The sequence below is a fragment of the Calidris pugnax genome, unplaced genomic scaffold, assembly GCF_001431845.1.
Source record: "Calidris pugnax isolate Ruff unplaced genomic scaffold, ASM143184v1 scaffold56, whole genome shotgun sequence".
Classification (NCBI taxonomy): Eukaryota; Metazoa; Chordata; class Aves; order Charadriiformes; family Scolopacidae; genus Calidris; species Calidris pugnax.
Window position 1 is genome coordinate 12,214,864 of NW_015090839.1, and position 25,647 is coordinate 12,240,510.

The window sequence follows — 25,647 nt, forward strand, 5'->3', positions numbered from 1 at the left end:
TAAAATTACAGTGTTGTAATTGCTCTTCCATACATAACCATTCATGATCTCCTGAACAGAAAGTTTTATAGCAAGCACTTCTTTTTTTTTTCTCTAATAACGCTGTTTCCTTTCTGTTATTCTGTCAGTAAATCTGTAATTTTAATATTAATCATATAATCTGACAAATTTAGGTCAAAGAGGACTTCTAAAGTCACCTAATTCACCTCAAGCTTAGAGCAGGGCTAACTTAGACATTAGACTAGTTTGCTGAGGGCTTTGTGCAGTCAGATTTTAAAGACCTGCTGGTTACCACCTTGCTAATGCTGCCCTGTCTTTAGTTACCCTTCATTGCTGCAAAGGTGAACTTCCAACTTAGACTGCTGACAACCAGGACCTCTAGTTACTTCTTCACAGATCTACTACCTAGACAGTCCCCATCCTACACTGCTGCATGGAACTATTCCATCTAAGCTGCAAGACTTTTCCTTCATTTCTGTTCCATTTCGTGAGGCTCCTTGTCATCAGTTGCTTGTCTGGGTATATCTGAATAGGAGCCCTGCCTTCCAGTGCATCAACCACTATCCAAATTACTGTTATCCACAATCCTACTAGGCATGTATTCAATCCCATTGTCCAAGTTGTTAAGATATTAAGAGCATCATCCCAAGCATCAATCCCAGAGGAACACGATTTAGACTTTGAACTGTTGACTATCACTTTTCCACTCAGTGGAAGCTCCAGGTATTCTACCCTCATATTACTGCATATGCATTTTGGTTAACAACAGCTAAGCACGCCTTTGGAAAACTGCAACCAGTCAGATAGTTTAAGTAGCCAGGTAATCTTTCCTGGTGTACATAACCACCTTCTACTTTTAAAGCCATCTGCTACAAATTGTGCACCATCTCTATCGAACCATTTTCAGTTTCACTGCAAGAGTAGGAAACTAAGCCTACTTAGAAAGGAAACATTGGGGCCACTGCAAGTACCACGTCTTAAAACAGATACAAGACTCTATTTCCACCACCATTCCCATAGTATTATCTGTTCCTGTATCATGCCTTGATGATCAGAAAAATGAAAAGAAAAAATAATTGTAAGGTGAGCAAACAGAAAAAAAAGAAAAGAACCCAATTTTGATCAAGTTTTAGGGATCTGGACATTGGAATCAGAAAGTAAGAACACTTTTTTGTTTTTTTAACTTTGTGCTACTGAGTTCAGACAGTGCGGAGGAGAAAACTGAGAAAAAGATGCCTGAAGGATGGCTGAAACTGGGATTTGGCAGCTGTCAGAGGGAGAGAACTGAGGTCACAAGGAAAAGTTGAAAGCTTCAACAGACAAAATCAAGTCATAGATGCACGTATGTCAGTATGTGTATAAAATACATTATGTCGCCATAAAAATTACTGTAGAATATGAAAGTAAGATCAATTCTACTGTGGCGGGTTATTTGTTCATTTACAGACACAAAAACATTTTCTCAACTTTGCCAAAGCAAACAAATTGTAAGTGCAAATACACTTTTAACACATTAACATACTAGAAGAAAACCTGGTACAAACACTTTCCATGTGTTCTTAGACATGTATTTGTGGTTAGTGTTTCAGCTGCACTGGATTGTATTTCAATTATTATTTTTCTAATGAACGATGCTCACAGTTCATAAATGCTCAAATAACGTTCTTACAAAATAAATAATCATGAATAAGCTCTCAGTATAAATTATTTACTCCCCAATGCTGCTTTGCAGAGCATCTTCATGTTTAACTCCCTGATGTACAACTGTGCCATTAGCTTTTGTGAAGATGGTAAGTAAGCTGTTTCTATATAAGCTAGTAATTACTGCTTAGTCTTGACTAATCCTCTAATTCACCGGTAAAACAAAATTAAAACATGAAAATAAAATAATGACCTGATAAACTACAGTGAGAAGTAAACCATGAACTATCTTCAGTAAAAATACCAAGTTACTACCACCAGTGACCAGTACAAACTGGGCTGGTGCCTACTGTGACACAAAGATCTGGAGGAAGGCAAATCATGTGTCATCACATATTCCCTGTGGCTGTGGTACTACTGTTAGAAGGACATAATCAGAGCACTTGTAAGACACTACTGAGATCAGCAGTATAACCTTTACAGTAACTCTAACGTAGCTTACATACCAGTTGCTGATACAAACATTAGGATTGGCAGAGGTTTCTGCACCAACAAAAGAGGAGGTTTCTGCACCAACAAAAGAGGCGGACCAAGAAAAATATATTAAATGATCTCAGTTTTTTCTTAAGTATAAGTGATTCATATTGCATCTTACAAGAGTTTACTTCTACTTCTTGCAAGTAGAAAGACTGAAGTTGTTTTTAAAGAACGTTAACCCCAAAAGAGGAAAAATGTTTGATTTTGCTAAAAATACTTTGAAAATCCTAATTTCTTTCTGCCACTCTTGTTTGGTATCTATCAGACTGAGGTCAGGATAGTCTCATCGTAAACTTAAAATTTTTACTTTTTGTCCTCATAGCGCTGTTGGCAGGAACCTGTAAGGTCCCTCCAGAATTAAACTGATGCTCTGTTGAGTGATTTGTTGAGCCTGAAGTGTGAATTCCATAGTTTGCATGAACTACCTACACCCATCCGCTGCCAGCTCCGCTCTTACATGCCAGTGCACATGAATTCCAACTTGCAATACCCTGAATATTACAGTCCTCAGCCTATTCTGAACTGAGCAAAGACATTTGTGCTAAAATACACGATGATCCCTCAGCGTCCATCAAACTTCATATTGGACTGAAAAGACAACAATTCAATTGTTCAATTGTTGTCCAGCAAATGACAAACAAAATCTACAGATTCTCAACATAAGGCAATAACCACTTACTGTTTGAAGACTGTTAAGCTTCTGTTCCTCAAATATATAAAACTGATCAACATGTCATCATTATCAAATTACTATAATTTTAAATCATTTTTGTTGACTATAAAGAAAAATGCATTTTTAACTTCCTTATTTATTCTGGAAAATATATTCTGTTCCTAAAACATGCTGAAGAGCTACACTTGCGCTGGTGACCTGAAGAGCTTAATACCTGCCCATACATAGTCTGAGGAAGTTCTGAAAACCCACCTAAGAAAGCTTTAATTTTCCATAAAATGGTATAAAGACAAAACAAAGTACAATTGCATGTCCATTATACTAGATGGACTTGCAGACTCAAAGTTTCAGGAAATTTAAACAGATGCCATAACATGTTGCTTAAGTCGTTTTGCACAACACAGTAATTTGGACTGGACAAGGTATTACACAAGAGGAATATTGGTAAGAAAGGAATATATACATTTTTTGCAACAGAAGAAGACAATTCATCAACTGTCTGAATGGTAATAGCTGGGCAAGAAGTACCATATTAGGAAAAAAGATTTTTGGTCAAATTTTGGTCCGCTTTTCCGTGATACTTTACTGCCTCCTTTTCATACTTGAAATTAGTGTGTAATATTTTTTCAATTTAATAACAAACTGAATAGAAAGAACAGTTCTTCAGCCTTGCTGCACTTTTAAATGGTTAAGCAGTACCAAGAGCCTCAACAGGGATTTCATTAAATAAGCATTTTAGGATTGACTTACCTATAAAAAAGTTTTAACTTACTTGCTTTGAACAAAGACATTTCAAATATCCTCAGATGGTCCTAAATTCTGTTTATATTCTAAGCAGATTATAAAAGTCTATGTGTAACAAAATTATTTGATCTAATTATACAACAAAAGTAGGCTGTTCTTGAGATTCTCTGCAAAGAATAATTTAACTTGTTTTATGAAAAATTGAAATGAAAGACTGATGCGGGTTAAATTTTTGTTTTCTCCATGTTTTAAAACTAAGAATTCAAAATGCCTTTTTTTTTTTTTAACACATTTTCTTTTGCACATTCAGATGGGAGCGAAGGAGACTTTATAACTGTACTTGTTTCAGTAAAATGACATGTAGTTCACATGAAGTAACAAAGATTCCCTACCTTGATTGACTGACTGTAAGGTCCTATGCTAGCAGGTGCCCAGTGGGAAATGCTCTGTACATGCATGACCAGTTTTTCTTCACGTAACACATCATCCATTGCAACGTTGTACTTGTGTGCAAGGCAGTCCATGCAGAACAGTACTCCATCAGGTAACAGGGTTTCCACACATACTCTGAAAACACAAGGCAATTATTCTTTTCAAACAGAAAGTTTGCTTGCACAAACTTTCAGCATTTATTTTCCATGGGTTTTTCTTTTGGATACTGTGTTATGAAATTTTGTCTGGCACCTAAACCGAAGCTATAGTATCGCAACAACCCACCAGCCCACACAGTTATCTCCTCTCAAAATAATGATCAACTTCAGACTTCCAACAAGTTAATTTCCACTACCAAGGAGAAACCAGCATCATAGCCAATGGCTCATTTCCACTTGATTACTTTTATGATGTATATCACTTTGTTAGGAATACATGAGTTCTTTCATCAAAAAAACCCTTGACCACACAACCTGATAAATGCCAGGTAAGTTATGCTAAGCAGCATAGACAGAGTGTATCAAATTCTTACATCGTATTCTTACCTCCATGCATTTTCCACTGAATCTCCTTCCAATGGCTGGACTAGAGATTCAGGTTTCTAAAAAGCAGCAGCTTATTTTTCCTTTACATACTTCTCATATGTTATCGTGCAATACTGAACACATTTTTTCTGTTATACTTCAAGTTGCACGACAGAGACACACTTGTGACAGGGCTGAAAACATAGTTAAGCATTCATTTAAAAATTTCACTTTTGTTTGCTCCAAGGAAGACTGAGTGCCTGGATGGACAGACAGACAGACAGTCTGTTGCACGTGGCCAGAGAAAAGCAGGGGATGTGGGGCATGTGGTGGGGGAAATCAACATTTCAAAGCCTGAGAAGTAATTATATTTTGCAGTCCATGCATAAAAAAGTCATTTAGCTCCCAGCAGGAATCCAACAAAAAATTACTTGTTCTCTTTACATATCATATAACATAACCTTACAAAATTCTTCTCATCTTGCTTACTTCTTACAAGAAAGCTATTTTTCTCCCCTCCTCCCACATGCAAATACAGTATTTTTTCCTCATTACCATCATCATAAGCATGGATGAATGGATTTTCTGCTTGGGCTGGTAAATTTTCAAGACAATTTTGCAAATTTAGTGCAGATCCACACCCTTGAGTCAGTGCTTCCAGCATATTGCTTGTGAGAACTCCCACAACCAGGTCTCTGTGCATAATGCAATGATGCAGCCATGCAAACTGCTGTATAATTTTTGTTCTGAACAAAATGCAACATAAATCTGTTTGTTCCATAAAAGTAATCATAAAAAGCCATTTTCCTGCAACTTCCTAGTCTTTCTACCTGTTTTATTAGTGGTGAAAGATTATGTGGCTGGCTATGCAAATGTGAAGGCTTAAAACATGAAGCATCATGAGAAATGAAAGAAGCTAAATCAGGAAAAGGGAATGTGTCATAAAGAGAACTTAAGATACATAGGAATAGAAATTCATTTTTGTGTACTTTACAGCTGGGACTAGACCCCTCCCTCCTAAGGTACACACAACCAACATTCCATCTCTCTGTGATTTAGTAATCCTGGCCTACAACCAGCATCTCAAAGATGCCTCTTCCTGCTCTCTTTTAGTCTCTTCTGACACCCCGACAGTGTGACCCTATCATGATATTATTTTAATGTCATTCAACTATTTACCATGCTATACTTAAAATTCACATGCCTATACTACACCCCATATTTTGCAATAAGAATAGAGAATATTGTATTTTACAGTAGAAAATTGCTAAACAGTTGGTCTTAAAAATAAGACGTGAAGTCTGAGCTCAGAGTAGACCCTGCTCTGAGCATGGGATTTGACCAGATGACCTCCAGAGGTCCCTTCCAACCTGTATTAGTCTATGATTCAAGATGAATTTTTCAAGCTACAGCAGTTCTACGTACTGAGCATATTATCTCAGATGCTTAAGAACATAAATTACTGTAATAAGAAATAAGCCCTTTTGACAAAGGCAATAAAGAATCTACAAATGGAAAATTAGTTTTAACATATAACATTTAAAAAAGCAGAACAAAAAACTTCACAGGCTAGGTGTTTATTATCCAATTTCCAAAGGAAAAAAACAACAACACAACACACCCAAATAACATACGAATCATACTGCATACCTAGACCTTTAAGCTGCTTTGTTATGTCAGGGGTGGACTTGTTGAGTCGTCAGGCACACAGGAACCTCAAAAAGTTCAACAAGGAGAATTTGAAAGTCCTGCACCTGGGGAGGAACAAACCCATACTCCAGTATATTCTGGGGGCCATCTGGTTGGAAAGCAGCTTTGCAGAAAGGGACCTGGAGATTCCTGATGGACACCAAGTTGAACATGAGCCAGCAACATGCCTTTGTGGCAAAGAGGGCTGACGATATCCTTGGCTTCATTCAGAGGACCATTGCCAGCAGGTCAAGGAAGGCAAACAAAAACAAATAACATCCCACCAATACAAAAGACTTGTCAGTTTAATCAAGTCACAGAGAAGAACTGAGACTTGAAAAAAATGTATTATTCTTCTGTAAGGCCATATGGGGAGAGCATTTATAAACCTTATGGTATACATTAAGACAAGAATTTCCAACCCTAGTGTTTTGAGTTGAGCAGCCCTGATGTGATTACTCCAAAAGGCAGCAAAAGTCTACTTCTAAGACTCTGAGACACAAACATTTAGACAAAAGCTTCATAAATATGGTAACAATAATTCAGTATATTACAGTGTATCATAAATATACTATAGCAGTAGTCTAATCCTACCTTGCTGGTGGACACAAATCAAATTCTGTCACATAAACTGAATTTATAACATTGAAATCTTTCATGCTCTTCATATACAGATGAACCAAAATAATATCCTTCAGTTTCAATCCCTCTGAAGTCATCTTGGCTGCAGGATAAAAATAATACAGGTGTTAAAGACAGAATATTTAAAATGTGTAGTAAGATAGCATAGGCCTCCTGTTTTTGTTCAGCAATAACCAACTGGTAATAAACCTAACAGTTGCTTAAACATACTGGCTTTTTTCCCTGTAATACCTATTTTTTTTCATGGAACTCTTTCTCATGTTAGTTTTCCAAATATACAGAAAGAGAATGCAAATAAAATTTATCCACCTTGAACAGTGGTGAATTCTTGCCCCAAGAAAACTTATCATACATTAATGCATGTAGATATGCTACAGTCCAAATTCCGTGTATCCGTAAGTTTTATTATCTTGCATTTTTATCTTGGTCTTTTTTTTTTTTTTTATTTTCAGCCTATGAATGCTAGTAATCTATAAAAGACTTTGAAAGAAGGTACAGAACTGGAAAGGACAATAACAGGTCCTCTAGTGCATCACCTTCTTCAAAGAAAAGATCAAATATTTATATGCTATTCCAGAGGGATGCTTGTCTAAGCTGTTTTTAAAAACCCTCACTGCAATAATAATCTCCGCATAAAGAAATGGCAAGACAAGGAAACAGAAGTAGCCACAGGAGAAATGAAGGAATGATGAGAGCCGAGGGAAGTTCAAGCAGACAGTTAAAGAAAAAATACTGGGAAGTCAAGATCACCTGAATGGGTATGCAAGGAAGATTCCAGCCATGGCACTTAAGGAGAATATAAACATAGTCAATACCATAACCAGATATGTGAATCAGCTCTGCAGTGTGGACCTTTTTTAGCTCATGAGCAATAGAAACTAAATGAAGAACAAAATCTTCTCTGCATTTGGAACATATATAATAACAGAGTTCCATGTGACCTGACTTAGACTTCAAACTTTACTGTTACAGTGTGTACCTGTATATATCTATACATATTTGTTTTCCAGTGGAGAAGTATGAGTATAAAGACAATCTCTGTTGGCTGTTGCTTCATTGAGCAACAAAATTTGTTTTTGTGAAATACATTTCTATACTTTAAGGCAGTTCAGGAGTTGGTACACTTTGATAAAGGTCAGTTTGGTCACACCAATACTGAATTTTGCTCTAAATGTCTCAGCTTTACTTAGTGATACTGCCATTAGCGTTGGCTATCTGAAGAGGGAAATTCTTATTGACAGAAAAGGAAGCATGTGCTAAGTGATAGAAGAGATTACACAGCAATTAAAATAGAACTCCTATGAAATCAAGATAGATTTCTAGAAATACCAGCTGAGAAATTAGCACATAATGATAATTCTGTCCAGAATTATAAATGTATTTGAATACTGCCTGATAGCAATCACTAGGTCAATACCAGTTGCTAAGTCATCAGTCAAGGAGGAAACAAGGACATTTTTCAAATTTCCAGCCGCCATTTTAGTCAAGATGACAGAGTTTTGGCCTGCAGTTAAAAGTTCCGCAGCACTATATGGAATACTGGAGGGGAAAAAACCAAAACAAAGTAAACCCAGGTCTAAATTTAAAATGCATAAGCCAACAAACTAACTCAAATTTCTGGACACGTAACAGTAGCAGAGCAAGTTGAAGGCAAAGATATTTGGATAAATTCAGAATTTCTAGATTTATTAAAAAAAAACTTCTTAAAGTAAATAAAAATACAATCCCCTTTTCTTCTACTTGAATTAGAGGAATGATGGGAAATAATTTCTCCCTAGCTTAGTTTGTAAGCTGAGTAAAATTGACCTTCCAAAGCACTGTATCTAGCAGAGAGGCATAAATGATGAACCAGGGTTCCTGACAACAAGTGCTGTTTCCCAAGGCAGGACTCTTACATAGCACCTCTCCAGGATGTAGAAGGAAACCATACAACCCTTCAAGCCATTCACTGTCCCAAATAATTTATAAAATATGATCAAGTCACACTCATCCTTACTTAGGCAGACTTGCCTATAAAGAACAGACCCAAAAGATTACATTGGCCCAAGTACAGCATTTTTTTTTTTTTTTAAATGGGTTATCCAGGATCCTTAGGCCAAGAGCCACAAAAGGCAGCATCAAAACTCTTTACAGGAAGTAGTATTTCAGACTAAATTTTCAGGTAATAAAAGCCTGTGTAGTTCCCTTCAAGCCTATGGAGCTTTGCCATTGTACAGCTGCACCAGAGCCGCTTTATATCTAAAGCACTGCAATCTATGCCATCTCCCCGTGATATCTAAAGAAAAGTCTAACAAAAAATTTTAAGAAAATAAATGTAAACATTAATCAGTTCTTAGCTTCACAGGAGAACTCCATCCACTTTACAGGACAACCACATGTTTCATAACACCTAGTAATAGATTTCCATTTCTCAATCCTTTTAGCAGCACTTATCCTCTTTCGAGGTGATTAAATCAGTTAACCCAGAGAAGAGAAGGTTAAAACACCTGTGCTTATTCCATTCTCATAGCACTGAAGAGTGAAATGTTATATAGATCATGAGTTCAGAAAAAGTCGCTCAGTTAAGTTCTCAGAAACAAATTGTTTCCTTTGCCACGACAGAACCACAATTCAATCAGTTTTCCACACCTACTTTCAAAGACAGAGAAACGAAAGGAAATGTGAGAACTGACACTTTCTACCAAGGATCAGAAAATTACTGTTTTTCTCGAGTATAATACAGCTAATGCAAGTAATTTGCTTTAAGCAATAGGCTACTGTACTAGTCAGAGACACAATCTTTTTTGACAGATGCTAAGGCAAAAATGTATAATGTTTGTACTGGCAGTTTTCCATCAAATATAATGAGAACAAAACAAAACATTGCACAACCCTTTTGCTTCAGTTTACAGATTATGCCCAGAAGATTTATACTAAATACTATTGTTTTTTACTACAAGTTTGATCACATCCACCTTGCTGATTTCCAAGCAATCAAAAACTAAGGACATTTTTAAAAGTACCTTTTTTAAAGTATAATTTCTTCATCTCTGAAATAAATTCTAAGGTTTCTTCATCATCCTGTATTCAATTATGAATACTCAGTTGCACATGCAAAAAATAAGATTTTATAGGACAATACCTCACAGAAGTTCACGAACAAGAATATGAGCCTACCTATTTAGATACTAAAAAAATATTTCCATTCTTATGAATGAAAATAAGCCTGTATAAACATGCTTTACTTAAAATTTGAAATGAAAAAAATAACCAACAAAAATTGTTAACATTTTATTTTACATGTCAGTATCTTCTAAGAGAGGGACAGTAGGGAACCCAGATTTCATGATTCCCAAGATGCAAAAATGTGCAACAGCTTTTCTAGAAAACTTAATTTAAAATTACGTTAGCTACAAAAGTGCTTTAGCAAGTAGACAGCATCCAAAGCACCCATGCATCCTCACACACAGAGTATATATTGCAAGAAAGCTATAAAGCAAGTTATAAAGCAAGTAAGTACTGTGGAAATAGTGTTGTTACAGTGATATAAACACTTCTCTGGCTTTCTAGGGTCTTCAAAAGCTAGTCAAATTATGATGTGTTCAATATTAAAGCCAGCAGTCTTGATATTAATGATTCCAATCAAACAAAAATAAGATGGGAAACTGACAACCACAACATTTAAAGTTATAAAAACAACACGACAATACAGATTCTTACTTCATACTATATTAAAACTAGTATAATTAACAGCAGATATTGGATTAAGTGAATAAAGCACCTTGGAGAGAAGAAAATGCTTCCCTTGCTGCCTCTTGAGCATTTTTGCCTTTTGATGGAAGGAAGTGAGCAGTGACACCTGAAAACCACTGGTAACCACCCATGGATCTTCCTGAACTTCCAAATGTCTTACCTATTGGAAAAAAACAGAACTCTGATTAAAATAATGAAATATTTCAGATTAACCAAGAATACATTTTAAATTGTCTAAGTAAGAAGAACTTACACAGAGAAAAAAATTCACAAACGGTAAAAACATCTTCAAAATATATTTACAGAAAAGTAAACACAAAACAAAAACTTAAAAGTAAGTGTGCTGGTAACAAAACTTCCAAATGCTACTTGACAAATCCTTCTTTAACACTCCCTTCAGAATATATGCTGGCAAGTAGTATTTAGCTGAGAATTACAGTACTTTCCCTCCTCCTTTCCATTTTTGCTGACCTTTTACAAATATTCTACCTATTTTGATACAGACTTGGCATAAGATGTGATACTGTGATGTGTCACTTAAATACTTTTGAAAATTTTAATGTGTCACAGGATTGGATTTTCGAATTTATACACCAAATTTTAATGGAAGCTCAGTGTTTAACCTGGTTAAACTGATAATCTTAGCAAATACCTAACACAGTAAGGCATTTTTTAACATCCCACCAGGCACTTATCCATATTCAAGAGCCTAAATACTACTCAATATCAAACACTATTACGCTACAAAACTTAGCTTTCAGGAGAAGTTTACTAATCTTTGGGTGTAGTTTAACAGTGATGCTGTGGAACTTCAGTGAGGGTACCAATCTATGAACTCAGGTTTATCTTGCATTAACCACCTCATGTTTGAGGCAGTGCTTAATATCAGGCATACGATTAGTTACTGCATGTGTCCTAAAGGCCAGTAGCTTGCTAGGCTGCTAAACTTGATCATGCATGGCACCCTGAGGTTCCTTGGGTGGGGACAGACTTATATACTGTGTAAGAAAGTTGTGTTTTGTACTTCTTTTTAGAGTTTGCTTTACTGTCCTCAGTTGAAAAACAGTAGAGTATGGGTACATATGTGTGGTTTCATTCAGGCAAACAGAACACATTTGTGTGTGTTCTCTGAAATAAACAAAGAAATGGGTTATGCTCCTTCTGAAAAATAACTTGAAATGCTTCATTGCTCCAGATCTATTGATTCCCATCAGAAAAAAAAAAAAAAAGCATTTTAGTAGGATCTCTTTTTTTCAAACTGGTTATTAAAGGTCACAAACATTGTTTCCAGGAATGTTCTTACAGTAATTAACAGTGTACTCCACCAGGGCATGAAATATTCAATATTACTTTTCTAATTAACATTGTGCAAGACTCACTGAAATCCAAAGAATTATGTTTCAAAGGCTTCCAGATGACTGGAATGTTTTTCTGTGGTTCCTCCTCTTCTGATGAAGGGAAAATATAGTCATCGTTGCAGCTTATGTCACAAGAACAGCTATTGACCATAAATGCACCTGAAGATTTCCCCTGCTTGAGACAAACATTATAAGATAAGCAAGTAAACAGCATACCAAGCAGTATGAAATCAGTACATTTTATCATTCAAATTTTGTGTTTCCATTACAAAAAAATACTATAGCTCAATGGGTACTTAAGCTTAGAACAACTCATGGAAAAACAGCATTAGAATTTCCCACTATTTAGATTGCAGAAACCGGCAGAATATAATGTGCTCCCGTTGACATGTCATATGGAATAAACATGCAGACTTAGTGTAAATAAGAACAACAGATATGAAAAAAGATGAGACTCGAGATAAGAGATGGAAAGAATACTATGATGAAGAAATACTATTCCACAATTATATACAAGACAACTATATTTTCCAAAAAATAATATAAATTAAGTGAAAAAAGGAACAAAACTACAAAAGTAACAATTTTATACTTAACACTGTCACTGAACACTTGAAACAGAGCAAAAGACTAACAAGAAAAAACTCTGTATAAAACTCTGTTTAAAACTCTGTAGAACCTTGAATGAACGCAGTCCATGTAAAAAATATAATCTCTTTCTATTCATTGCACAAAGACTATCCCTTCCAACAAACACACCACAGCTTGGGATGCCCTGAGTTTTGAGATACAGAAAAGAGCATTTCCTAGGATTTCGACATCAAAGTAACTTCTTGACAAGGAAGGAAAATAATTCACTGCACTTTCACTTCTCAAATGCTTCCTTAGGCCTGAGAAGAGGAAACTACCTAGCGTGCCATTTAAAGCAAAATACACAGAGACAGACTGCATACTGACCAGTCTTCCAAAATTCTGTGTTCATTATATCTTCAGTACTAGTCATATAATTACAGCATGCATTTTTTTTTCTTTTCATTTTAGAGCAATCAGGACCCCTACTCTCTTCCATCTGATTTTCCATGGCAGCCTGATCTGTAGAGCATGTTGACTTTGGGATCACTAGAGTGGCTAATGCTACTTGTCTTCATCCAAAACCAGTATGAATTATGACAGAATTTATGCATAAACCTTAACCAACATCATTGCATGCTGTAACTCCAGATTCTATCGATTAATTTTCTGTTCAAATGTCTCAAATTTCATATAGTGTGTAAACTATGGATTTTTCTGCAGGCTTCTTAAATACTAAACTCACAAAATTATGATAAAGCCAAATAAAGCAAGATAAAAAGTTGACAAAATAAGAAGCCTTTGGCAATCCTTAAATATGTATTAGAAACTGCTGAATATTCTTTTAGCTCACAAAGTAGTGTGCTATCGATGGAATTTCCATGCAAAATGTCTATGAAAAAGAATATTAACAATATACAATGAAGGACTCATAAGGTCACCTGAAGTTTGACCCTCTGCATTCTCTGCTTTCTAAAAATTAGATCCCATCAAGCTGTCAAAAAAATTGGACATATTAAAAATTATTAATCAAATTTGAATATAGGCATTTTCAAATAAAAAGAAAAAGTAATTTTATTTATTTCTTTCCTTTGGAAAATAAAACATCTCACTGCAACTTCAAAAATTTTCTCTTAAGCAAAAAAAATGTGAGAAAAAAAAAAGGCAGAAAACTACCGTGCGCATCAGAGGTCTGCAACTAGAACTCAGTATTTACACTGATATTTGACTTCACTGGAGAGAAAGGATCCAGCTAAGTTAAAGTAGTGTATTTGGAAATTCTCAGGAAAGGCTAAATTACAAAAAGGTCATTACCTATGAGAGGAAACAGCTCTGCTGCCTCTAAAAGGGCTCAAGGGGAGTTTTATAAGTGCTGTAAACACTAAAGCTATGCTCTAAGAGGGGCTGATGTTCTTTGATTGGACCTTATTTTATTCATTCCTCCAAGAAAGGCATGAGAGTCAAGGCAATAATCTACTTTATGTGAATCAATTGTACATGAGAGGTTAAAAGAAGTCAACTAAATGTAACATAATAGCGCCAAGATGAAAACTGCAATTTAGCACAAACACGACATGCATTCCAACATTAAAATATACAAGCATCCAACAGCATCTATACCATTTCCCTCTCATTGAACTACACCTTCCACTACTGCTGTCAGTTGATATATTTTGCCATTACCCAGAGGGCTGCCTGATAGCCCCTAACCCTTCAGGTATGACTTAGAAAATAAAGAAGCAGGAACACAAATCTGTAATTGAAATAGACCTTAAGTTGGATTATCTACAAGAACCAAAGCAACGCCTTTTTTTCTACTTTTTTTTAAGTTTCTATTTTTTTATCCACAAAACATCGCTTTATAAAAATATACAGACTGTACAGTGGCACGAAGTGCTAAATGTGCTACCATTTCCTTCCTGCAAATTGTTGTTTTATTAAATTAGTGGTTTTCACTGGGTGATTTGTAACGTCCATCATGAAACAATCAATTTGCATTGTAGCATGGGCACTCACTGAGTATTACTGTAGCATACAGAGTGTGCACCCCTCAGTCCCACCCCCTGGGGAAGCGTGCACAGACATGGTGGAACGAACGATACGATCACAATGCTGCCTTGGGTTTTGTTTTCACATGACCTGGATTTCAACTTCAATATGGCATAACAATCCATCACAGGGGAAGAAATATGTTAACTGGAAAGGGAAAAGTTCCAGCTTGCCAGTATGACAGCCACATTGTTTCTTGCTTTTGTTAAGCTTTACATAATTACCTTTCAAGAGATCTAGAGATGCAGATATCTTGCGTAGGTACTATTAGAGACCTGTAACTTCTCTCCACTCCCTAACTTGGAGGACTGAATTTATACGCTCTGCAAGTGAACATGAAAAGAGCACCTATTCCATTTTTATGCCATCTGTGAAAACTGGTCTTTCAACTATGTTTCTAAACATGTTTTCTGCAAAATGTGCTTCATAAAAAATTCATGGGGATGTAGTGAGACTCACAGACTGTATCACAACTGGTTTGGTCTATCTTACAGAACTCCCCCGTAGCTTTGTCATTTTCTAATGCTACAAATATTCCAAATTGATGCCCCATTAAATTTTTGTATCATATACAGTCACATCCCTTTTTCCTAAATATGTCAATATTTTATAAATCGTTAAACTTATCTCAATATTGCTTTACAGGTATAAATAAAATTATACATCTGTGTTTGCACACATACACGAGCAGCTGGTCAATTGCAAAATTTTTTGAAAATTACTAAGAAGTACTAGAAATTCTATAATGCCTCTCACAGTAAAGACCATAAAAATAATTATAGAGTACCATTGACTTCAACGCCTACGATATATCACATGATTCATTCAAGGCTGACTCCCACAATGCTCCAAAAACATAGGTAATCAATCACTTTCTGCAGCAGCACAGGTGCGGGCTACAGCAGAAGTATTAGGTGTGGAACCTGGCACTAGAAGAGCAAGAGGCTCGATGCCAGCCTAAGTAGAGCTGCCAGACTCTGTTTAGCAGCTATATTCAAATCTCATACAAACGTTGGTCTTCGATTCCTGTCGACAGAGAAAGTAATCTAAGAATTTAAAACTTGAAGTTATAGACTGCCACAAACAGACTAACTTTCCCTGAATAATACTCTCATCACTTTAAAAACAAAATCTCAAGCTTGCTATAATGACATTTTAATTAAATCTTACAGAACCTATTTTATCACATAACATTTTCATGTTACTTCACAGACGCAATATATTTTCCCATTTGTTACACTGTTTCTCCCACACCCACTGTACATTGTGATAGCAACCTAATTTTGGATCAGCGCCTGCATCCATGCATATGCTTAACTGTATTCACATAACTCATGTCAGCGATGCAAGTGCGCTCAGAGTGAAGTTAAGCAAATGCACCAGTGTTCCAAAATCCAAATTCTCCTGTTGAAAAAGTCTTGGAGCTAGGACTTTGAATGATATAGCTGAAATTCTTTGCAGTGGTCTTTTATGAAAACAACAGATTGCCTTCTGAAAAAGCTTACATTCTCCACCACAGAAACTGGTATAAAAACCTATCACAACACAATTCCAAAACTGATAGTTCTCCCACTGCACAGCAATGAGAATACAGCGGGGCAGAGAGCTCAGAAAACATAAGGAAAGACTATGATTGTCTCTTTATTTTTTGTGGTATACCTTGATAACAGAACTCCTTGAAACAAACATAATAAGAGAGACTACATACATCTCCTTGCAGTATTTCAAGTACAATACACAGACACATAGTCCTTAACACTGAAAGACTTCCAAATAAAGTCTCTTCATTATGAAAAGAGAACAGAAAATTCTCTTTTCTCAGAGAACTGGACTGAATCTGCAAACAAATGGAGTAGGAAAAAAATTCTTTATTTACTATCTTAGTGTATGAAATAATTCGATGTATAAAAAAATTTTTGCACTATTTGTTACAAAGTTTTGAAAATATAACTGCAAGGGTTATCTATATTCTTATGATGTAGAAGGGAAAGTAAAGGTTACCTAGGAGAAGTATCATTCAATGATGACAAAGTATTCCAAAAATGTCACCCACAATGCCACCAACAAAACATATTTTGCAACTTGAAATTCATTCCGGTTCCCTTGGATATCACTTACAAAGTCTAATTCTACACTTAAAGTCCTAAATGGAGATTAACTAGAATAATTCAGGCGAGAAGGAACTCGACAGAAATAGGCTACAAACATAAATCAAATCTAACCTGCAGAATCATGCTCCTTTAGTACACAAGGCATGTAAATGTTTCCCAAAAACCTTGTATAAATGTTTTTAAAATCATCTCCAAATTGACCTGTGAAACAGATTTGCTGACGTTTAACAGGGGCGTAACTGCTTGCACTTGCGTTCCACCCAAATAAGTCAAGATCTTTTACAAAGAGGAAAAACAGTAAGCCTCAAAATATCAATTTATGATAGGTGAATAGAACGCAATAGTATGCTATAAGAAAGAGCAGCAGCAGGCACTATTCCTCTGTCTGTTACAGGCAAACAGGCTCCTTCCTTCTGCCAAGTGCAGAAAGAAAACTACATGACTCCCTGTAATTTGGGGCTGCAGCTTCACGGCTTGTACTGTTTAATGTTTGTGTGCTCCTACTCACTGGAACTTGGGGAACAAAGTATTCATTATTAAATGTGGGAAGGAGAAAATCTTAAAGCATGAATGATAGCTAATATGTTCACTACTGTCACCAGAACTAGGTTCACAGCAGCAGAAGCTCCAACAGGTTTAATTTCTGTTTCAAAAAACAATACACCAAAGTAACAGAATAGTATAATATTGGGGGGGAGGAAATGTTTTGCAAGTTCATTGTGCCATCAAAGTAAAAAAACCCACTGTTTCACAGTTGTATTTTTACCTAATTGAAAATATTCAAGATTAAATTTGTTTTGAATATAAAAGCCGATACACTTGATTTAAAACTTGTGGAGTGTGCTTCAGAACTTGCTGTGTCCTCAACAAAAAACATCCTATATTTTAAATGTACAAAGTGACAGTCTTACTGGCAAAGTAAAATATTGATGAAGTTAGGTGTCTCTATTACATACATCCCAGTGGTAACCTTGTTTGTTTACAACAGAATAAATCAGGCATTCCCAAATTTTGAGCAGGAGTGTTCTATTAGCATTATTATTTATTCTTAATGTTTTTTTTTTTAAATGCCTGAAAAAGTTATCTTAAGTCATGTTTACCAAACTTTTAATAATGTCTCAATTATAAAATCTTATATTTATTTATCTCTTTAGCCTTTTCTGTATCACTGGTAATGAAAGAAAAGAGGGTATGTTAATAAAAGCTTCAATTATTATGCAAGTACACAATTTGAAGTTGCACAGTAATGTATTAAACCAGAACAGTGAGTAAAATGTTATTTTCCCCCAGGCACAAAGGCTCATTTTGCTGCCAGAAACAATCGAAAACAAATTTCTACGCAGGCTTTGTAGTTAAAACATGGAGAATTTTAGCTGAAGAAAATACACTGTAGAGGAGGAAAGACAGCAGAGACTAAGGTACGCTAGCTATAATTGCATAATTATTATAAAAGTAAGTTCAAAGAATGTAAAATTAACACCTGTGGCATGTAACTAAGATAAAATGACTATACAATAAAAGTTAAAAATATGTATATCTCTCAGTTGAACTGATAACAAAACTGATGTCATAATACTTATTAGAATTACACATCACTGTGCGGTCTATTAATGGTTTCTACAAAGTGCTTACATAAGTGGCTACTTTTACACATTTTTCATAATGGAGTATTTTTTGCCCAATTTTCAGTAATCCCTTGAAAGCCTGAAACTAAAATTAGTTCTCCTTCTAAAGCAGTTTTTGCCTGCAGCGCTTTGTTATTGTAGCATTGGCTTTTAAGTGTTGAATTACTAACTGATATTTAAAGTTATGTAGGGCTTGTAAGCAACAAATAGTGAGAAAAAGCATAGTACTACAGGCATATCAATCTTGAAGGCATCTCTTATCATTATGCAGTTAAATCACACTAACTTAGTAACAAGTTATGCTCTGAAAGACTGACTTGTTCTCCATATTCATAATTTCCTGAAAACCTGGCTTATTTTATCGTGACTTAAAATAATCTATAGCCAAAGAATTCTGCTGCATTTCCTTATGAGAAAACCACTGCAGAAAATAGACTATTTTCCTTTTAACTATACAAGACATTAGTTTATAGACCAAAATCCAGGGCAAGCCTCTGTAAACCTTACCCCTTTGAGAGTGTGACAGCTTTGTCTACAATGAATTTAAAATATGATTTACTACAACCCTGCTTGAAACTGTGAGGCTTTAACCAAATCTAAAACATATACATAAGAAGGGGAAAAGAGCTTCTGAACAGATAAAAGTAAAATCTTGATTCTTATATAAAATGTTATGCATTTTAATATGATTTTTTGTCTGATTTATGTAAAGCTCTGTGTTTTTCATTTTCCCTAGCCTGTCACATTGTAGTGATGTATGGTGCATTTTAGCATCAAGTTTGCCATGAGCAATAAAGTCAGTGCCCCCAAAGAAATATTAATATATTATCACTCTTCTCTACCATGCCCTGCTCCCAAATTTTCCTTTATTCAGCCTATTTGGTTTTGCTTCACATATCCTTTTCACAGTCTCCCACACAAATATTTAATGTTTTATTTTTGAAAGAAATCCCAAACTACAAATTGACAGGATGAAATAGAATTTACTTTCCAAAGCAAGAATGAGGCCATCATGGAAGAAAAATGTACAGGTATTTTATCTGTTTGGCATGATAAAATCAAAAAAGGTGGGGGGAGGAAAGGCATGATCTATTGAAAGAAATTCAGGAAATGTAGTTGCTCAAGAGACATGAAATGTAAAATACCAATATAATAACATTCTGTAACAATCCTTGCACCTAGAAGAGGTTCAGTGATCTTCAAAGAGAAGAAAAAAGCAGGAAGACCTATAAAAAGATGACTGCAAAAGTAGTAGGAAGGCACTCTCCTGCTTGAGGGAGGCACTCGCTTCAACAAAATACTAGCACTTATAGATGTTCAGGAGGAAGAAAAATAATTCATTTTACCCACAGAACAATGTAAAGAAAAATAGAAAAATGCTGACAAATACTAAGAAAAAAAACTTGTTTTGACCTTCTTAGCTCTGCTCACATAAAAAAGTCTGCAGGACTTAAACCACTAGATTTCCTATTCCTGTTCTGTTGTTTCCATGGAATCATAAACTAAGAGACTGAATGCCAGTGAACTACTAATAACTCCCTTAAGATCTTTGACAATCTCCTCTTTCATAATCTCCTCTACATGATTTGAAGTCATTCATTAGATGTATCTTTCATATGGAAAAGATAAAACTCATTACATTTAAAACTCCAGTGCTTCCAGGTTAACAGATGTTCAAATCATCCACTTTACATCAGAAACAGCAAAAAGAGATGCCACCTCCCAGCAAATCAACACTGTTCATACAGTTCACTAATAGAGCTGTGCTCTGCAGCACGGCCAGCTGTACTACACAGGTTACATATAGGTTTGAACCATGTTGGCTGATCACCTTGTGGTTTCAAGATGAAAAGCACTACAGAAATATACTAACTCCATTCATTCATTTGATGCAAGGTGTCATTTCTGTTGAGTTTTTCCTTATGGTAAGTTATATGTAAATATGTACATTTTATTTGAAAGTTCATCCACCTGAGAAAATGTAGCTTCACTCCAAACTGTGACAAAGCAACCTAAAAATAGAAAGAAATGCATACAGCTTTAAAGGAAGACGACATTTGCAATCTACTTGCCTTGTTTTCCAGGTGTAATTTTAAAAAATGAAGGTAGGCCACAGGTGCAAATGCATCAGCTGAATGCACAACCACCGCGGCTGAATCTCTGAAACACAATAATTATTTGCATCAAATATTAGCATATAATTTTACATATAGAAAATACTTCATTTCCATCTAACACAGACTCCAAGGGAACTCACTGAAAATCTATTATTTTCTTATTAAGTTTTTACATCAGTGAAGAAAAAATAGTTTTTATATAAAATCGTACTGTTGAACAACACATTATCTTTACTAGTTTTCAATTTTCAAAAGGAATACTACACTTCCAGACCAGTACTGAGAAATTCAGGTAGCTGTAGTCCATGAAAGCATAAGTGGCATTATGTTTTACATTCTGAGACTAACACGTAAAGCAATCTTTTAATTTCATCAACAGGAGATTTCTTTAAAACTCCATTCTTCTTGATTAATGCTCCAGGGATTAGTTCTTGAGGTATTAACAACATACAATATTTCACGCTGAGAAACTGACTGATTCGACCATCTTGCATCTGATATTGAAGACTACTAGACACAACTTTTTAATGCCAAATGTGTTGGTAACAATGATAAACTTCCTGTGTGCTGATTCAAATTAGTTAATTTTAGTTTTTATTTTTACAGACACAATCTGTCACACTGATTCACAAAAGGCAGTATCTGTTATATCCATCTGCATGGTTTTACTACTTAAGAAAAAGGTAGCTCTAGGAAACAAACATCAGAAGGTGAGAAACTCAAAGAAAACATAAGAGAAACTCAGATGCAGTACAAGAAAATCTGAAAATTGTTATAAGTACGGACACACAAATAATTTTCTTGAAATCACAGTGCCCTTGATACCTTCATAGTATTCAATGAGATAAGACAGATAGAGAGCAATGCCACATAAAACCCACGTAAACTGAAAGCAGTTAAACTCTTGGCCAGATTCCACTGACTTAATGAAAGTGTAAAATTCACAGAAATATCTGTTCTATAAAATGTATTTTGGGATTTAGAATATAAAAAGTCCTAAAATAACGTTCATCACTACATCGCGCAATACGGATAAATACCTTTAGCATAAAAAGCTTCACTTTCATTTTAGTAAACTTTTAAAGTAATTTGAAAAAGAAGCTTTCAGCTTCATTCTTGAGAGTAATTATCAACATTCTTTACAATTAAATTATCAATTATTCCTTTAAGATACCTTAAAGAAAGTCCCTTAGGATTAAAGTAATTTTTTTCAAATGATCGTGCTGTCTTCTAAATCTAACAGGAGTAGGTAGAAAGTAACTTTGAAAATCTTTAGTAATAGGAATACATAATTGGAAATAATAAAAACCAGACACCAAGACTCCAGTAGCACCCGGTACTGGGGTATCCCCAGTGTCTGAGGTTATTTTCAATTAAGATTTCCTGCTTGCTGTTCAAGTCCTATATGGGGAAGTCCGGTACTTTTCAGTGATGTGTAAACTACTTAAAACTAAATTAACAGAAAAGCTTATGTCAGAAAGGAAAAACAAAAATTGAGGGCTATTAAACGTATGTGTCTATTGAATTGAAAGAATACCTAGTAACGCTAAAAAATATATTTAATTCCAAAGTTAACGAAGCAGTTGTGTTTGCATGCCTGCATGTTCCAAATCTCTAGTACAGCAGAATAGATGCTAAAGATTGTTACCTATGCTATTCAACAACTTTAAAATTTTTGAGTACTTCTCTGTTGATCAAGAAGTATCACAAATATTAGGAGATCATAAATATTTGTTCTCAGTATGAAGTACATTCCCATGACATACAGCTAACATAAGGGTATTTGATGGGACCATAAAAGATATCTAGTTTAATATGCCAATATTTCTCAGCTGATGGGTGACAATAGGTAGATTATGTGGTGCTGAAAACAATATTACAATACATAAATTCCAAACATATGTCATTGTTCTGACTGATAAAATTTACAGTCTTGTTCAATAGCAAATAGGTGGAAAGCAGAACAGCTTTGTTTGCATCCAATGATGGGTCAATGATTAAAAAAAAAACAGGAAGTCCTGAATTTACATGTCACATCCAGCTAGGGAAAGAGTAAAAATAAAGAACACCCCATATCACATCAAAAGCAGAGATTAAAACAAAAAACAGAGATTCGAGAAAGCCTGATAATTATATAAAGGCCATTTCATGCTGCAAGTCTGCATTTTGAGTAGGAACATGACTACATAAGGTGATTCATGTTTGATTATGATGGAAACACAGGAATTTTGTTGAGGAACATTTTCAGAAGACTTTGGAAAACAATGAAGTATAGTTGAAAAACTGTCCTAATTATCTATTTTTTTGAAATCTTAATCATCTGATCTCTCAAGTCTCTTTGAAGATCTAGGAAATATCTAATTATCATTTTCACAGGACAAATATAACAAGTGAGAGTAAGTCTGAGAGTATAATCAGTGCTTGCAGAACAGGATTATCTTTTCATGTATACAGATTTGCTTTTAACTCCAAACCTAAAATTACAAACCTAAACACAGAGCTAACCTAAACACAGAGCTAATGGAAAGGTATATGAATGCAAAATTATATTCCCAAATATTTCAACTATGCCAATTTACCTGAAAAAAAAATTAAACTATTCTGTGTTCCATAAATACAAATCAGCCTTTATTGTAAGACTAGATATTAGATGGCATTCACATAGATGAGAAACGTATCTTTATGATTTGAAGAGGTGTCAATCAATTGCACTTTAAATACCATGGTAAGGAGGACAGGAAATGCTTCATACCTCTCAAATATTGAGCATAAGAAAGCTGACACCTGGATTACAGTAGTCTACCTGGGAAAACCAGATAAAACCCCATCTCACCCTTGGTTGAACAGCCTGATTGTAAGATATCACTTTCATTGCTAAATCTTGTTTATTTTCAAATATTTCACTTGATTTGCTATGCTTTCTTCATGAGGCATATTTTTTAATGAAGATTGAGAAGAATGGCAAGAATTCAATTTAATATTCAAAAGCAAAATTCATCATATAGTCTTACACTAAAAAGACTCCCACTTCATAATAAGTAACACATCGAGGATATATATCTGAACTAGCAGATTTCCTTCTTTTTCAAAGGATATACTGTAGAAACATATTTTGTCACAAGTTTCATGTGACAAAAACATAAGCCAGTGAAAACAATCCTCAAAAGTAGTGTTAATAATGACAAGTGTATTAGATTTAGACTAGATTTAATTAGATTTAGATTAGAAATGGGAAGAGGTGCTCCAAGAGCCAGGGCAAAGGTTCCATACAGCATGTGGGAAAGATCACGATGAAGCAGGTTGCCTCCCTGCAGCCCATGGAGGACCAGATCAGAGTGGAAATCCACGCTGCAACCTGTGGAGGACCCCATGCTGGACCAGGCTGTTGGCAGGAACTATGGCCAGTAGAAAAGGAGCTCACACAGGAGCAGTTTTTCTGATAGCAACTGTGAGCCTGTGTAGGACCCACACTAGAGCAGTTTATTCTTGAAGAACTGTAGCCCATGGAAAGGACCTCTGCTGGAGTAGTTCTTGAAGAACTGCCCCATGGGAAAGATCCATGCTGGAGCAGTTTGTGAAGGACAGTAGTCCGTTGAACAGACCCAGGCAGGAGCAGGGGAAAAGCGTAAAGAGGAAGGAGCAGCAGAGACACAGTGTTATGAACTGACCACAACTCCCGTTCCCCTTCCCTTTGCACCTCTCAGTGGAGAGGATGTAGAAGAGTCAGGAACAAAAAAGTGAAGTTAAGCCTAGGACGAATGGGTGGGAAGAAAAAGTGGTTTTAGCTTTGTCTTTGTTTCTCACTATCCTACTCTTTTTTTCTTTTCTTTTTTTTTTTTTTTTTAAATTGGCAATAAATTAAATTAATTTTCCCCAAGTTGAGTCTGCTTTGCCCACAATAATTGAAAAGCTATCACCCTGTCCTTATCTTGACCTAAAAGCCTTTTCATTTTATTTTGTTCTCCTGTCTTGCTGAGGAGGAGTGAGAGCAGTGTGGTGGGCACCTGGCAGCTAGCAAAGGTTAATCCATCCCACCTGTTTAGTAGGCAAAAGTAATCTTCAATGTCTTCCTCAGAAACTTTCTCTAGGAAGATGTCTTGGAGTAGGTCAGGAACTTAGGGCCCCCTTAACAATCCTGACAGGCTTTAACCTGTAAATTGTAATTCTTACAACTCCATTTAAGCTTCAAAAATTTTATGAGGCTGTATACCAGAAGCATGGCTATCTAAACATTTGGAAACTATACTAGCATAGTTAACAACATGATCACAAAGTCTGTTTAGATTCAGTGTTCATGAAAAGAAAGAATGAAAAGCACAAAATAAATAAACTTCTATCTTATTTAATGACAAAGAAACTACAAAATTTTTTTCTTTAGAAGTTCATAAAGTAATAGATTTTACATGAATGGCCCCTCAAAAAGCATGTCTTTATGACACAAATGTAAGAGCTAAGCAGAGCTAATTAAGCCAGAGACATACAATGCCAGTGTAGCCATTCAGTTTCCATTATGGACATGTATATTTAGAACTATTTGACTAACTGTTTAACAGTCTGCTACACCATATATTTATTATTAAATACCCACTGATTTATATATTTGTCTTTTCCTGTATTTTTTTTGCATTTATTGTTAACTTTTATGATTGCTTGGAGTGTTGCCAATAGAAATAAAGACAACTCAGCCAGACCACCTCTTGTTTTAGCTTTTCCTAGTTTCCTGAATGGTCATTATACCACCGATAGCCAGAAATACATTTAAAATATATTGTAAGATATTCCTACTTAAACTGATATTTGGTTGATCTCAACCCAAGGGTACAATATACTTTCCTAAGTGTTCCTCAAATTCTATGGAAAAAAAATTAAATCTCCAACCAAGAATTTCCCAGGAGATATGATACAGTCTTCTCCAATCTGTCGTATCTATGCAAAGAAACCTTTGCAAAGGAGGACTAGGAAGTTATGTATCCAATCCAATGAGCTCCCAGATTTAAACTGTAACATAAGAAGCCTCAAAATAAATAGAAAGAATGTAAATAATCAGCCAAAGACATTTAAGTGCAAAAACTAATACAAGTGCATTTAAAGCGCATCTTTTGGTTAAAATCTAGCAATCCTTCTTCTGAAGTTTACTTTTTGTTGCAAGCATTGCAATATAAACACTGAATAGGCCACATTTATATGGTAAAGTGTAGTATTA

General features: G+C 35.3%; 1 protein-coding gene across 3 annotated transcripts in view; it reads right to left on the reverse strand.

The window, feature by feature from the left end:
* The window catches only part of DPH6 (diphthamine biosynthesis 6), a 193,578-nt gene that overhangs the window by 100,151 nt on the left and 67,780 nt on the right, over positions 1-25,647 (reverse strand). For all 3 annotated transcript variants that reach the window (XM_014941655.1, XM_014941656.1, XM_014941657.1), the window contains exons 8-12: positions 20,400-20,487; positions 11,994-12,144; positions 10,643-10,774; positions 6,835-6,964; positions 3,988-4,162 (exon numbers count right to left, since the gene is read on the reverse strand). In XM_014941655.1, coding sequence (XP_014797141.1) covers positions 3,988-4,162; positions 6,835-6,964; positions 10,643-10,774; positions 11,994-12,144; positions 20,400-20,487 — 676 coding nt within the window. The remainder of the gene's footprint in view (positions 1-3,987; positions 4,163-6,834; positions 6,965-10,642; positions 10,775-11,993; positions 12,145-20,399; positions 20,488-25,647) is intronic.